Source organism: Gymnodraco acuticeps, unplaced genomic scaffold (genome assembly GCF_902827175.1).
Source record: "Gymnodraco acuticeps unplaced genomic scaffold, fGymAcu1.1, whole genome shotgun sequence".
In the NCBI taxonomy this organism is placed as follows: domain Eukaryota; kingdom Metazoa; phylum Chordata; class Actinopteri; order Perciformes; family Bathydraconidae; genus Gymnodraco; species Gymnodraco acuticeps.
In genome coordinates this window covers 984,504-1,000,470 of record NW_022991584.1, presented here as the reverse complement: position 1 = coordinate 1,000,470, position 15,967 = coordinate 984,504, and the positions used below count along the sequence as shown (strand labels likewise).

Genomic DNA, 15,967 nt, shown 5'->3' with positions numbered 1-15,967 from the left:
TCAAGAATGTTAACCTAAGTGTTTCAATTGACTTCCCCTTTCACGTCATATTTTTTATTTGTGTGCCTCCATGCAGGTATTTGTATTCTACGTCAGAAGGAAATAATATATCACTTCTCAATGTCACACAAATCGGTTTGCATTTATGTTGTAAAAGTAAGAAGAAACAAGACTAGATGCAGATCAATTAACAATAAAGTCATGTAATAGAATCTGGTTTAAATGTGATTCTAGCAGCTGACTGTGATTTTTCCAACCCCATTATTGCTTTATATTTCCAGTCCATCCTCCTCCTCCTTCTCCTCCTCCTCCTGCCTGTACACCTCTACCTGCTGCGGTGGGAGGAGCCTCAGGTTATTGTTAATGATTTAACACCAGAGCTGCTGAGATCGACAGATAGAGAAAGTCTGAGAGTGAGAAAGAGAGACACGGAAAGAAGTAACAATAGTGAGGAGCACACATGGCAATGTAAGCTGAGAAAGTGAGCGGCTGTAGAAGAAGAAGTTATGCTACAGGGTTTTGCAGACTGCATGTTTGAATCTTCTCAGGTGTGTGAATACTTCATTACAGCTGAAAGTGGAGCCTATCAGCAGTTCATTGTGATCACTTGGCTCCTATGGTCCATGCGGCCTTTATAGGCTGGACAGACTTTCATCTACTCTCCTGATCCACACACTGCCTGCAGGTGAGTGGGACTCCTTCTAAATGTGACTTTGAGAGTTGAATTTTTCAAGTGTCTTAAGTTGAAAAGGCTTGTACAACAGTGAAATACACCTTTATTTCATGGCTTCTCTCATAGATGCACTAAAGTTGTTTGCATCACCATTTCATTAAGTTGAAAGGTGATGATCTGTATGTCCCAGAGAGCACTTATATTCAGCCTTAAACACACCACCAGATGAGACACATGCTCTCTCCAGGTTTCTATTACTGAGCATCTTATGGGAATCCAGCTGTAGTTACACTTTGCCATGAATTAATAATGAGACAGTAGGAAGTGTGAGCTGTAGATATAATGGGTCCAGCGTAATGTTCCTGTGCAGATGACGAGCAGACAGAAATATATCCTTTTAGTTGTTGGTGTCTCTTCTAACTTCCCATTGTCTCTAAGAATATTTAAGAAGGCAAATCACTGCTTTTATACTTAAATAATTATACAGCCAATTCAGAGAACCAGCTACAAGCAGCTCTAAGTCTCCCTGGACTGAATTAGTTAAACTAAGAGTGAGCGGTTTTCCTTTAGTTAATGTTGAGCAAAGGTTATCATCCTTCCTTTATAGTGGCAAGTTCCTAGAAAGCTTATGATGTTTGCCCACAGGTGTGTGTGTGTGTGTGTGTGTGTGTGTGTGTGTGTGTGTGTGTGTGTGTGTGTGTGTGTGTGTGTGTGTGTGTGTGTGTGTGTGTGTGTGTGTGTGTGTGTGTGTGTGTGTGTGTGTGTGTGTGTGTGTGTGTGTGTGTGTGTGTGTGTGTGTGTGTGTGTGTGTGTGTGTGTGTGTGTGTGTGTGTGTGTGTGTGTGTGTGTGTGTGTGTGTGTGTGTGTGTGTGTGTGTGTGAGAGAGTGAGGTTAATGAAACTCCCTTGAGCAAATTTGACTTACAAGTAAGTAGCGACAGATGTTTATTTTGTTGCCATTGTGTTCCGTGTAAACACTTTAGGACCATCAACACAGGACTATTAGCTTGTGGCCCTGCAGCTGCATTGTGTTGTTTACTGGACTAGATTTGCACATTGTTGTTGATAGTGAATCATTGTTGTCATGGAAAATATCCAATCCAAGGTGAGTGATGTAAAAGTGTTTTTCAAGGGGCCCAATGTTCCTTAACCAACTCCTTGTCACTATAAACGGTGTCCAAATTTGCACAACATATAAAACAACTGAAAAAGTGGAACAGTAGCCAGGAGCTATTGCTCAGTGACTTTATGATTTGCTTTAACATCATGTCTAATCTCAGAACTGTCCAATGTTCAGGGTGAGGCAGCGGGGGGGGGAGTTCACGTGATGAGCACGGTGAAGCTTTACTGAAAGCAATGTTTGTGTGTTCAGGATATTAGTCCCGTAACCTCATGATTGTAATGTTTGGCCTGTCAATATAGACAGCAAATAGTTTCCATTGTTCCACTATATGGAAATAAAGTGGCACACTTATCAGGGCTTTTGAATACAGCTCTCATGCATGACAATAAGAAAGTTAGATCTGGTGTATGGTTAGCTTATCTCAAGCAGCAGTGCTAACAAATCAGTGTGTATTCAAATCAAATCAAGTTTGATTTATATAGCACATTTATAAACGATTTTTGGTCGAGCCAAAGTGCTGTACATATAATAAAAATAGCCTACAGTAGAGACACTTTACAGCTAATACAATAGCACAGATTGTTCAGAATATCAGTATGAGAAAAAACGACACCCTCTATCCTTAGACCCTCACATCGTACAAGGAAAAACTTCCAGAGAAAACCCCACAGTTTAAGGGGAAAACATGGGAGAAACCTCAGGGAGAGCAACAGAGGAGGGATCCCTCTCCCAGGACGGACAGACGTGCAATAGATGCCGTGTGTAAATCGAAGAGATAATACATTGTACAGCATATAGACCGAATGTTAGGAAATGCATGTGTCTGTAATAAGAAGATGAATCTACGAACATGTCAACTACAATCCTGTGGGAGCCTTCAGAGAGGCAGCAAGACGAGACCCAGGCAGGACCGCAGAGACAGGTTCAGCCACAACCCGAAGTCCACGACTTAATCCAGAACTCAGGATAGAGGATCCAGGAACACAGCAAAAAGATCAGCCTCGACTCCGGATCCCGGCGTAGATATAGACACAAAACAAGAACAAATGTGGCTGGGTTATTCGGAACAAGAGAATACACAGACACAGACAGACAGACGGAAGAACAAACACTCCCTTAAAATAGATTAAGGGCACAGGATAGCAAGTAAGAGAGTAAGAAACATAGGTGGAGAGGCACACTCAGGGAACAAGGTCCCCACTGGAGCCTTAGTTGGAAATTGATGAGAGATAGGGAGGTACGCTGTGTCTACGAATTGTAACACTCCCCAGCCTGTCTAAGCCACTCTACAAACCGTTTCCCTCTAATACAACTCAAGAAGTTAGAGAGGGAAAAGGTCTTGGGTAAAAGTTATTCTTGATAAGAGAAGCCTAGAAGGCCAGAGAGAAAAAGCGAGTTTTAAGTGTTGATTTAAAAACCCCATAGGGTCTGGGCCGACCTCACATGGAGGGGCAAAATATTCCAGAGCCTGGGGCCAGCCGCTGCGAAAGCTCGGTACCCTCTGGTTTTAAGCCTGGTCTTAGGCACTATCAACAGCAGCTGATCAGCCGACCTTAAGGCTCTGCCTGGGGTGTAGCGATGGAGGAGTTCGGCTACATAGGCCGGAGCCAGCCCATTTAGGGCTTTGAAAACAAATAAAAGGATTTTAAAATCTATTCTGAACCGAACTGGAAGCCAGTGCAATGAGGCCAGAATTGGTCGCGCTTTTTATGGCCAGTTAGAAGACGTGCAGCTGCGTTCTGCACTAACTGCAGGCGTCTAATTGAGGCCTGGTCCATACCCACATACAGAGCATTGCAGTCATCCAGTCTCGAGGTAACAAAGGCGTTAATAACCCTTTCTAGGTCTTTAAAAGATAAAAACGACTTAGTCTTAGCCAATAGTCGTATTTTAAAAAAGCAGGTCAAGACTACGGTGCTGACCTGCTTATCAAATTTAAAGACGCTGTTGAAGGTCACTCCAAGATTCATGACAGAGGGGAGGATGTTTTTACTGAGGGAGCCCAGAATATCAACCGGAGAGGCTGGAGGTCGGGGTCCAAAAAAGATGACCTCGGTCTTGCTCTTGTTGAGGGTGAGGAAGTTTTGGCTCAGCCAGGATTTAATCTCTGTTAAGCAGTCCATCAACTGCTGTAGTGAGTTGGCATTTTGATTGAGAGGCAGATAAATCTGTACATCGTCAGCGTAACAATGGAAGGGGATATTATGTTTTGTGAGAATTGAGCCTAGGGGCAGTATGTACAGTAGAAAAAGGATGGGGCCCAGAATCGAGCCTTGGGGAACCCCACAGGTAAGAGGGGCTTTGGCAGAGGAGAAGGCACCCAACTGCACTGAGAGGCTACGGTCTGTCAGGTAGGACCTGAACCATGCAAGGGCAGAGCCTGTGATGCCTGCGGACTGTTCAAGCCGTGACAACAGGATGCTATGGTCCACAGTGTCGAAGGCAGCTGTCAGGTCCAACAGCACCAAGACAGCTAAGCTACCTGAGTCGGCAGCTAGGAGCAGATCATTAAAAACCCTTAAAAGGGCTGTTTCAGTACTATGCATGGGTTTGAAGCCAGACTGAAACTTTTCATGGATGCCATGCATGGTTAGGCATAGACTACTCGCTTCAGGGCTTTAGATAAAAAAGGTAGCTGTGAGATGGGCCTAAAATTTGCGAGAATGGAAGGGTCGAGATTTTTCTTTTTAAGTAGTGGCTTAACCACGGCATGTTTGAAGGCAGCTGGGACACATCCTGAGCTAAGAGAGGTATTTACAAGCAATAAAACACTTGCTCCAACTGATTCAAAAACATCTCTAAGGAAGCGAGAGGGAATGCTGTCTGAGGTGCAGTTTGTCGGCCGCAGGTGCTTGACTACATCCGAGAGAGAAGAGAGGGATACAGGCTCAAAGTGGTCGAGGACAGCAGGGCACAGTAAAGGAGCAGGATCTAGGGTAACACTAGTGTGGGCTAGCCTAAGCGCAGATACTTTTTCAATAAAAAATGTAAGAAATGTATCGCAAAGGGTAGTCGATGGCACAATTGGAGAAGCATCACAGGGATTAATGATCGAGTTGAGGACATTAAAAAAGAACCTGAGGTTTATGGCTGCTTTTAGAGATTAACAGAGAAATGTGCTCCGTTTTGGCTGCTTTGACTGCCGTCTGGTAGTCGGAAAGGCAAGCACGAAGGATTTCTAAGGAGACATGGAGTTTATCCTTTTTCCATGTTCTCTCTGCACGCCTGCAAGTGCGTCTAAGAGCGCGAGTACAGTCATTAAGCCACGGCTCTAATGGCGCGTTTCCACTGCAGGCCTCGCTCGGTTTGGTTAGGCCTTATTAGGCCCGGCTCACTTTAATGCTGCGCTTCCATTACAGTTTAGGAACTGGGGTAGTTACTATAGTAACGCAGTGTAGGCGGAGCCGTGACGTCATCTTCAATGAGCGCCCCAGAAAAACAACACGTTTGAGATACGCGTTGCTGCACAGATTTCATCCACAGATTTCATCCACATAGATAGATTATTATATTGATTTGCATGAACACATATGTTATGGTTAATTATATTCTTAAACTTAAACAATGAACCATAAAGAACAGGTTGGTAATGTCACCAGTGGTGTAAAGTAACTAAGCATATTTAATCAAGTTCTATACTTATGTACAATTTTGAGATAGTTGTATTTTACTTGACATTTCCATGTGATGTTACTTTGTACTTCTAGTCCAATACAATTCAGAGGTAAATCATGTCATTTTACTCCATTACATTTATTTTGTGCCTTTAGTTACTTTGCAATTTTGAATTAATGATGTGAAATATAATCAACACTTGAATAATACTTTAGTTACACCTGCAGTACAATTCACAAGCTACCCTGCAGTATACAAAGTGATTACAACTAGCTGCTCCTTTACCAGCCTTGATAAACACATTAATGCATTAACAATAATGATCAAAACATATAATATATATTATTCTGAAATTGGCCAATCTGCATAATGAGTACTGTTACTTTTGGTCCTTTGATTATATTCTGATGCTTATACTTTAGTACTTTTACTTGAGTTACATTTTGAATGCAGGACTTTTACTTGTAACAGATTAATCCTTCACTCTGGTACTTCTACTTTTACTCAAGTACAAGATCTGAGTACTTCTCCCATCTCGGAATGTCACACACTAGCAGAGAGAATACATAAAACATAAGCATATATAAATTATAAGCATACAGCGTGTAATAAATGGGCTAATAAGCAGTTTCTTTGCCATATTGGGACAGATTCTGTGCTGCCTAACTGGAACAGTCACATATCCGAAGCAGAAGCTGGCAGGGTGTGAAAGCACCCTGTTGACTGTCCATCATTAGTGTGCATTATTCAGCGGGGCTCTTGCTGTGTGCAGGAGGTGGAGAGGAGTTCAGTGCCGTGTGAAAAAAGGCATCAGTATTACATACAGTGGAAATATGATATCTGGAGCTGCGTGTGTGAGTCTCCGCACATACGAGCATGTCTGCTACTGTAGTTTATATCTGTGCTCAGATGCATTATTTAAATGTACCAGCCCACCATTGATTGTGCCGCATTTAATCTTCACTCTATCGAAATCCTCCCATATATCTCTATTTCTTTGTGTTTTTACCCCTTGTAGTCATGGAGAAGCAACTAGAGGAGCTGAAGCAGCAGCTAGAGAAACAGTGTATGATCAACCAGGAGCTGCAGAGGCAAAACAAAGACCTGGGTGAGTAAATCATAAATATATCACATTGAAAAGTTACTTTACATCAGACCACATCAACACTGCCAAATTCAGCTTTGATATAGTAATGTAAACTACCATAATGCATCGTAATGAGCATAAAGTCACCACTAATTGGCAGAGTAAGCAGGATGAAGGTGTGTTTGACAGGGCACAGTTACCCTTTATGCATGTTTTTAAGAAATTGAAACAATGCCAACTTTAAAGACACCTTGCACGCCATACACATCTCCACTCATATAATGTTCTATATTTATATTGTTTTGGTGTAAATTTGGCACCAGAGAAGACTGCCAAATGCATTTTTCAACGCAAAAATGACCTGTTTATGAAATATCTTGGTCTATGATTTTTTAGAAATTGTCACGCAAAAAAATGGTATGTTAAGATAATGAACATAAATCCACAATGGCATTCTGTCTCTTGGGATTCTTTGTGCATTCATTGTTTCTGTTTTTTTTATTATAGAGCAACGACTACAGGAAAAAGAAAAACTTTTGCAAGAGCTCGACAGTCAATATCATGATCTGGGTAAGACGCCAACATGGGCACCAAGGACACACACGCACGCACGCACGCACGCACGCACACACACACACACACACACACACACACACCACACACACACACACACACACACACACACACACACACACACACACACACACACACACACACACACACACACACACACACACACAAAGGCACAGTTGACCTTTGATTCAACATTCAGCTGCAGTGATTTACAATAGTTAACCCCTCCCTTTACTTTTCCTCTGTTTGTCCATATAGACTTTCCCTCTCAGAGCAGTCATGACATCGATCCGGAGGTCAGGAAGAGCCGTGCGGCTGTCATCGCCTCCGAACCAATCCCAGAGACCCTTGAGATTAAATGCATGAGGGTCAAGAAAAACGCCAGGTTGGTAATGTGTCTTTTGGACCGCAGAATATCCTGTTAGATTACACATGACATCTGGTTAGTGCTTCTGCACACTTCCAACATCTTAACAATTTCCTTATCTAAAGATGATTTCTCTCACTTCCCAATATCAGCGAGACAAATCTCATTGTCAAAGCCATCCAGAAAAATGACTTCCTGAGCCGCCTCGACGATGAGCAAACAGCCATGATGGTGGATCTTTTGGCTGTATCCAGCTTCAAGCCGGGGGAGGATGTCATTAAAGAGGGAACTGAAGGAGACAGCATGTACATAGTCGCAGGTGGGGACTACACAGTGTTACAAATTGTGTTGTTATGACGTTGGTATTTTGTTTTTGTCTTTGCTTTTGTTGGATTTGTACAGCCCTTTGAGGCATTTCTTGTGATTTGGAGCTATAATACATTTGATTTGATTCAAGGTTTTGGAATGATAACCCTATATTACAAATGAACTAAATGTAATATGAAATGTTATAAATACAATGCAATTCGCTATAATGCCACTATCTTTTCTTTCCGCCTCTAGCTGGTGAGCTTGTTGTCACCCAGGCAGGCCGTAACCTCCGCAGCCTCACCACTGGTGATGTGTTTGGGGAGCTGGCCATCTTGTATAATTGCAAACGAACTGCAACAGTCAAAGGTCAGCCCCTGTAATGATGCCTCTTGAGAGTACATGATAATGGCATTGGAAGTTTTTATATTTATTTGATACCATAATGGCCCCTTCCTCATAGAACTTTACAGAGTCATCTTTTCATCACTTTCACTTGTTGCAGCAAAGACAGCAGTGCGTCTGTGGAGCATGGAGCGACAAACCTACAGGACGATCATCACCAACAAGTCCAAGAAGAAACGAGAGCAGCTCATGGGCTTCCTGAAGACGTGAGTTTATAAATGCTGGACTAAGTACACCTTTAAAGAACCAGTGTGTAGGATTCGGGGGGGATCTATTGGCAGAAATTGAATTTAATATGCATTACATGTTTGCGTTAATGCATTATCACTTCAAACTAAGAATTGTGGTGTTTTCATAAGGTAAGAATGAGCACTTCATACCTACATATAGGTTGTCATCCACAGTCAGCCATGTTGCACTGCCATGTTTCTACAGTAAGAACCAACAGAAACACATTCTAGATAAAGCCATCTTTATCTTACCTGCCACCCCCAAAGGTTCTCCACACACTTGGAATGGGGTGGGTGTGAGGAGGGGTATTTAGTTGGTTGCAATATGCAGCATCACCACTAGATGCCACTACATCCTGTTCAATTTGGGGATTTCCTGTAATCCCACGCTGCCATAACAGTGCTTTTTCATGGCTTGATTTACCATTTACAACTATTTTTAACTCTGCTACTGTTTCCTGTTTTCTGTCACAGGTCTCATACTCTGAAAGACCTGAATAATGTCCAGTTGTCCAAAATCATTGACTCTATGGAGGAGGTGTGTACTAACTTTGTTTTCACATGAGTAACCATCACTTGTAATACTCAGATTAGAAATCGTGTTTTGGTGAGCTAATTAATATATATATTTCTTGAATCATCTGTTTTTGAAGATAAAGACAAAAATGTATGGTGATTTGGAGGATGCTATTTTAGATCCTGAGATGAAGCATTTTCAAGGCACTTTGTGTAATACTTGTGGTTTTGTTGTCCTGTAAATCACATATTTTATTGTTTGAAAAATATGTGTTAGTAAACGGAATTAATCCTTATTGTCTGAATGTGTTTTCTTCTGTTCTTCAGGTGAAGTACCAGGACAAAGATGTTATAGTTCGAGAAGGAGCAGAAGCCAACACCTTCTACATCATCCTCAAAGGAGAGGTATGTGTTGTCATGTTGCGTGCATGTACATTCATATATAAATGTTTCAGCCGGTTTGTATTCGGTATCCATTTGTCTGATTATCTCCCCCTCCCCCCCTTGTGTGTTTCCCCCTCAGGTCCTGGTGACTAAGAACGTGAACGGGCATCAGAAGCAGATTCGCCGGATGGGAAAAGGGGAGCACTTCGGGGAACAGGCCCTGATACGGTAACCATGGCAACACAACCCATGCCTCAGGGAATTCATTGAAGCCTTACGCAACACCCACTGCTCGGTGTGTGCACCTTGTTTTAGCTGCTGACATTTCTGACAGTGTGGTTGTACAACCTGGCGTCTGTCTTGTAAACGTGAGAATCAGTGAGTAAAATCTCAGCAAAGTTCTCTGCACATACATTATGGATGTGAGAGCTGCTGTTAATTGGGAGGTTGTTCAGATGCCGATTTGTGCATCATAAAGACCATTAAACTGATAAATATGCACCATTTCCTCGATTCCTTTGAAATTGCCATGTGCGTTCCACAGGCAATAAGACTATTAAACACTTGAACTCTTTAAAGAACATCCATAAACATTCATCTGTTTGCATCTTGCAAATTATTTGTCTAACTAATATTCCATTTACTTGTATAAAGACTCGTCTTGCATTATTTCTATTTTATTTGTATTTACTTGCACATCTCAAAACATTCTCTTGCACTATTTTATCTGTTTTATTTGTTCTATGTCCTATATGTTCATGTTGCACTGTTGGAGGAGCCTGTGACTTTTCATTGCCATATCTACACTCTAGCTAATGTGCACATGACAATAAAGCCTTGAATCTTGAAATCTTGAATAATGAACACATTATCTGCCATAGTCTATTCATGTATGATGACAGTCCTGCAGCACACACATCCTTAAACATATAAGTCATGTCATCAATTTCAGGTGCAAATTCAAAGTTATATCAAAATTCACACTGAGGCATTGACAAACACAGTAATGAAAATGCATTTTTGTCATACGTGGTTCACATGAGAAATGTTTCTCTTCTTGCAGGGAAGTCTTGAGAACGGCCACCTGCAGTGCGGACGGCCCTGTTACCTGCTTCTCCATCGACAAGGAGTGAGTCTATATTGATGTTCCTGTTCAGCCATGCTCTCGGAGAGAAAGATGAATGAAAGAGTTCCTGGAGTGTGTTTGCTCTCTGTCAGTGTCCCCTTGTTGGCACTGTGTTAGCTTTCTGTAGTTGACTTTTCTGTCCGATGCTGTCTGTCTAACAATGCCGTTCCTTCAGGGTATTTGAAGAGACGATTCCCATCGAACACCTGGAGCTGTTTGACGAGTATGTACAAGATTTTCGTTTGACTCCTTTTCCCATCATCATTCAGAATAATGTGATATGTAAATGGATAAATACCAACATATTCATTTGTATTGTTTTCTTTTTAATCCAAGCTCCAAAGTCCTGCAGGAAGCACAAGCTCCAGAGAAGACGAAGTGAGTAGAAGTGAAGGATGATGAGATTTGGTGGATGCAGTGGGGTGAAGAGATATAACACAATCATTGAAATCAAATGAGTTCTTTGAGTTGAAATCACATTCTTTGTCTATCCTGGTCAGTCCCAGCTCCACGTTGAGGTTTAAGGACTTGGTCCCTGTGCAGTACCAGGAGGGACGCTATCAAGGAGATCCAGTCACGCTTGGAGTCGGAGGGTTCGGCCGTGTTGAGCTGGTTAGTTTATTTTTGTTTGTCATTATAAAGCACTATTTCAACTTTTTTGCTTGAATGTACTATACATTACTCATATAATACAAATCCGTGTTGGGATTATTGTCATTTCAGTGAGAAGAAAGTATTTTTATATAGTTCCTTTCTGGTTTAATACACTACACCAAAGCCCAGTAACTAGAACATTAAGAGACTGTACGAAAAGTATCAAGATGGGAAAAGGGCTGAATCACCTACTTCTCATGTTATCAGCCTGATTAAATGGCGTTATTAGCGATAATCAGCCATAAAGATGTAGGTCAGAAGCAACTTTCAGAAAAACACTTTTTACATAAAAGTTCCATATAAGAAGAATAACATTTGAGAAACAATTAAGGATGAGCAAAACACCCTCTCCTGCTTCAAAAAAACAAACAATATACCCTCCCAAAAAAAAGAAAAAATGATATTATTGGCCCCCTCATCCCTTATCATGTTTAAAGTCAGAGTATGCAGGACATTTAAGTAAGCGATATAATCTATTCCTTCTAACTGCCAACCAAACACCAGTCTATCACACAAACCCATAATTGTGTTACTATTGGAATGTCTATTGTATAAAGATATATATATACCCAGGAGAGTTAGCATTACATGTTCAGAGGTGATCATTGTTTTGTTGTCATTATTAGGTGACCACATTGAATCATGGGAAATATTATGCCATGAAGCGAGTCAGCAAGAAGCACATTGTGGCCAAGAGACAGGAGGAGCACATGTTGTTTGAGAAGAAGATCCTTAAAGCCACACAGTGTGACTTCATCGTCGGGTAACGGCAGTCACAGACACACATTTGGTTTAATTTACAGAGAATTTCAACGTGTTAGTTTTTCTTTAATCCCGCTGTCCTATTCTCTCTCTGCAGGCTTCATGCATCTTTTAAAAACTCGCGATACATCTACATGGTCATGGAGTTCTGTGTTGGAGGAGAAATCTGGACCAAACTCAAAGAAGTGTGAGAAAACACACAGCTAATTTCCTTAGATAAATGTTGAATAATTCCTCAGTGTTATTTGAGCATTTCTGCAACATCTGTGATGGTTTCATTTGTAGGAAATGGCATTCATTGCTATTTTTACATCTTGAGATCAACACTGAAGTTTCTCCAGTAGCTGCCAATATCTGAATCAGAGAAATATAGCTGATGCCGTTTCCCATAGCAACCAATAGTTCCAACAATTAAATGAAACTTCAGTTATTTAGAGCTGTTGGTACCCAAATACATACGAATATCAGCGCTAGAAAGTCATGGAATATAATACATTTATTTGAAAGCAAACGAGCAGAGGAGGTTGTTTTGGAGAACTCGTTGAACCTTTTGTGTTTCTGTGATTTTTAGAGGGCGTTTTGATGAACCCATTGCCGTGTTCTGCACCTCCTGTGTGGTGGAGGCCTACGCCTACCTGCATAAGAAGAACATCATGTACAGAGACCTGAAACCTGAGAACCTGATGCTGGACGTTAAGGGCTACGTCAAACTGGTGAGTACTCATCTGTATACTGTATGTGTCCATTTCTGTACTCTTTAAGCACACTGGTTGCTTTAACGCTGTTATTCCTATATTAATGTCTCTCTTGCATTTCAAATGTATATTTGATCATGGAAAGCATATAAGATGTCATGTGCCATCTCTACAAACATCCCTTTGTTTTCTCGTGTGGATGACGCACCTAGCCGCTAGTAGGCAAATGATAATGTGTGTGTGTGCGCATGCGTGTGTTTGTGTGTGTCTCTCTTCAGGTGGACTTTGGTTTTGCTAAAGAGTTGGTACGCGGTGAGAAAACCTACTCATTTGTGGGCACTCCTGAGTACATGGCCCCAGAGATCATCAAGAACCAGGGACATGACTTTGCAGTTGACTTTTGGTCCCTTGGCGTCCTGATCTATGAGCTATTGGTGGGAAGGTAATACTAATACACGTGCATTTATTTGAACTGATGATGATGATGATGAGGATGATTCATTTTTAAGCAAAGAATTGTTGTTATGCCACCAGAGAGCCACACAGATATTAACCAGTAGATGGCAGCAGGGAAATATGACATACATTTTCACAATTCAGTATCTGCAGGTTCTCTTCAGCACTTGTAACAGCAGCTGACTTTTTGGCGGGTTTTTATGACAGATCGTCTAAACATTAAAATCCCTCTTCTCTCTTTTCAACTTGTCAGCCCTCCCTTTTCAAGTTCAGAGCCTCAGAAGATTTACGCTAAGATTTTGGACGGGGTGCCCAAGTATCCACCTTACATGAGTGAGGCAGCCAAGTCCATCGTCAGCAAACTTTGCAGGTGAGAATAATATGTTGATTCAATGATTTCACATACTGATATCGCTCTGGTATTTTGTAGAAAATGAACCAAATGAGTAATGTTCATATGACAGTGTTGTTAAATGAGCATTTATACAATAACACCCAGTGAAGAGCATGAATATTAGATTATATCTGCAAAATAATATATATTTTGTAATGGTTATTTATGATTAAAACTAGTTTGTAAAGTGGTCTGTCTGAATGATGTCTCATGTTTTTGTTTGCAGACCTCGGCCGGGTCAGAGGTTAGGAAACACCAAGAATGGAATCAAAGATGTCCGGAATCACAGGTAACCATGGCAACATGCTATTGGGTAAAAAGATACAGGAAATTCGTTTTTTAAAAGAATAGTTTTTTTGTCTTATCTTGTTGTTTTTGAAGTTCCTCAACTGCTGACTAACATTTGCAATTTCAGTTATTTCTCACTCTCCAAGGATTGCCAAACCTGAACAGAAAAATTGTAAATAATTCTCAAACAAACAAGGACAAACTGCAAACATCTGCAAAACTGCTGTGTTTTGCAGAGCCATATTTGTTGATGGTGTGTCTGACCTGTTTATCCCCCTCATCTTTCCCTCAGGTGGTTTGGCAGTATGAACTGGCACAAACTGCGTGTCGGTCAGCTCGACGCCCCCACAGTCCGGCTCATACGCAAGGCAAGACTAACCACTATCTGAGATTTTTTGTTGCTTTTATGTGAACAATGACAACTACCTTTGTTTGATTTAAGAAAAAACAGAACCAAAGAACACAGCAGGTTCAATTCTAAAAATAAGAAGTATTATTAAGACTTTTAAAGTCTTAAAATGTGGTTCAACAAGATTTTGCAAAACCAAGCAAACACATATAGATATTATTTAACACTTCCAATCCCTGCTAATGCCCTTACCAGAAACAATACTCTTAAAATAATGATGTCAAACAATCCAAAATCATCAGACTTTGGCAGAAAAGTGTGTTCCAGTAGGACTAAATTATTCATAGCAAGAAGCCGAACAGGTGTTCAGGGCTTTAGACTTTAACATTCTAGTAAGAAACAGGCTGGGAGCAACAGACTGTTTTAAAATAACTCAAGGTTTGACGGTACTGCATATTAAATAAATCAACTATTCATTGTTCCTCTTTCAGGGACCCTGCTATATCAACTTCGATCGTTTCCCTGTTGATCAGACGAAGGCTGAAGAGGAGTTTTCTGGATGGGACCGTGAATTCTGAGATTAAAGGGTCAAAGGCTCCAAGAGTTTCCTCTGTCACCCAAATGTGGAGCCAAATCAGAATAACCTCAGTTTAAGGGGAACCACGTTTGGAATTGAAATACAGATTTCATTTCATAATCATTTTGATTTTCAGTTGAAGTGCAACTCCAGAGAATCACCTATTCCAAAATAGTTGTTTAAAAGCTACACCGTCTAGGTGGCAAAGTGCCAAAAATAAGAGGTGTCAGGACAAGATGTTTCTACATTCAGTGCAGGGAGATTTGATGCCCTTTGAGGAAGTGTTACCAACATCATCGTACACACATCACTGATGAGAATAACACACCCATCCATGTGCTGGCTAACTGAGAAAAAAGGCTTGAGTCATATTGTACTGAAGGCCAGCTCTTACCAAGCCTGACAATAAAATCCATACTTTTATATTTTGGATATGTTAGTTTTAGAGATAAAACATGCTTAAATTGCAAAGCTGGTAAATGCTTCTATATCGTTGTTTTTTAATGTAAACTGTCACTTTCCTAAGGAGCATTTTCTTACTTTTGAATAATCTGTTGCCTTTTTATGTGCAGATTATTTCTCAAGCACCTTGATTGTATTTTAAAAAGATAATTGAACATCCTAATGAAACTTTCTACTTGACTCGAGTTTAGTAAATAAAAGTGCCCTTATATGCTTGAACTGCCTTTGGTTTTTCTCTACTTTCCACCATTGTACTGTAATAAAATCCCAAGTGTAAAACGGTACACATTTGTTTTTGCTGTTGTAGCCGACTCCCACATGGCATACACTAAGCAATTAAGGAGTGAACATAAGGGAAAACATAGTGCTGATAAAGATGTTATCAGAGAGAGTAATTATCTGGGCACACTGCTATGTTTAAGGTTATATTCTCAGTTGTTGCAGCTGATTGTTTGGCTCCGGAGAGGTACTGCTGTCTGCCATGGCAGCAGATTTGAAGACAGGAGGAAGAGGTCTACTTTTCCCTTCCTGCCAATGTCTGTGAATTAAACTACTGACACTATTTTCCCACATCAGAAAAAAACCTCACATAAAAACAATGATATTTTCCAAAGGGGAAGAATACACTGAATACACTACCAGATGTTTCCCTCCTGCAGAAAAAAAGAAAGCACCTTGATGTGGCGAATGTTTTGATGCATTGACAGCGATGACAGCAGAGGCTCAGAGGATGAACTGTGATTTCTGTACAGAAGCAAACCCTGATTTCCTGCTGTGCTGTATGTAGGATGTAAATGTGTTAGCAACAGGGGGGGGGCACAGGGGGGTCCCCGTAACACTGACCTGGGACCCCCCTGTGGCCCCCCTCCAAAATAAAAGTGTATAATATTCAGATTTATTGGCTATAGTGCTGGCGCGATAGG

General features: G+C 41.0%; 1 protein-coding gene across 1 annotated transcript; it reads left to right on the top strand.

The window, feature by feature from the left end:
• Positions 1-411: 411 nt before the first annotated feature.
• On the top strand, positions 412-15,328 carry prkg3 (protein kinase cGMP-dependent 3). The gene is made up of 22 exons (XM_034197669.1): positions 412-685; positions 6,429-6,518; positions 7,005-7,067; positions 7,329-7,455; positions 7,590-7,756; positions 8,002-8,115; positions 8,252-8,357; positions 8,856-8,919; positions 9,225-9,302; positions 9,421-9,509; positions 10,345-10,410; positions 10,583-10,630; positions 10,744-10,785; positions 10,908-11,019; positions 11,688-11,824; positions 11,921-12,010; positions 12,395-12,536; positions 12,797-12,960; positions 13,228-13,344; positions 13,595-13,657; positions 13,949-14,024; positions 14,497-15,328. Exons 2-22 carry the CDS (start codon positions 6,431-6,433, stop codon positions 14,581-14,583), a joined length of 2,040 nt encoding a protein of 679 aa, XP_034053560.1. The 5' UTR covers positions 412-685; positions 6,429-6,430; the 3' UTR covers positions 14,584-15,328.
• Positions 15,329-15,967: the final 639 nt, after the last annotated feature.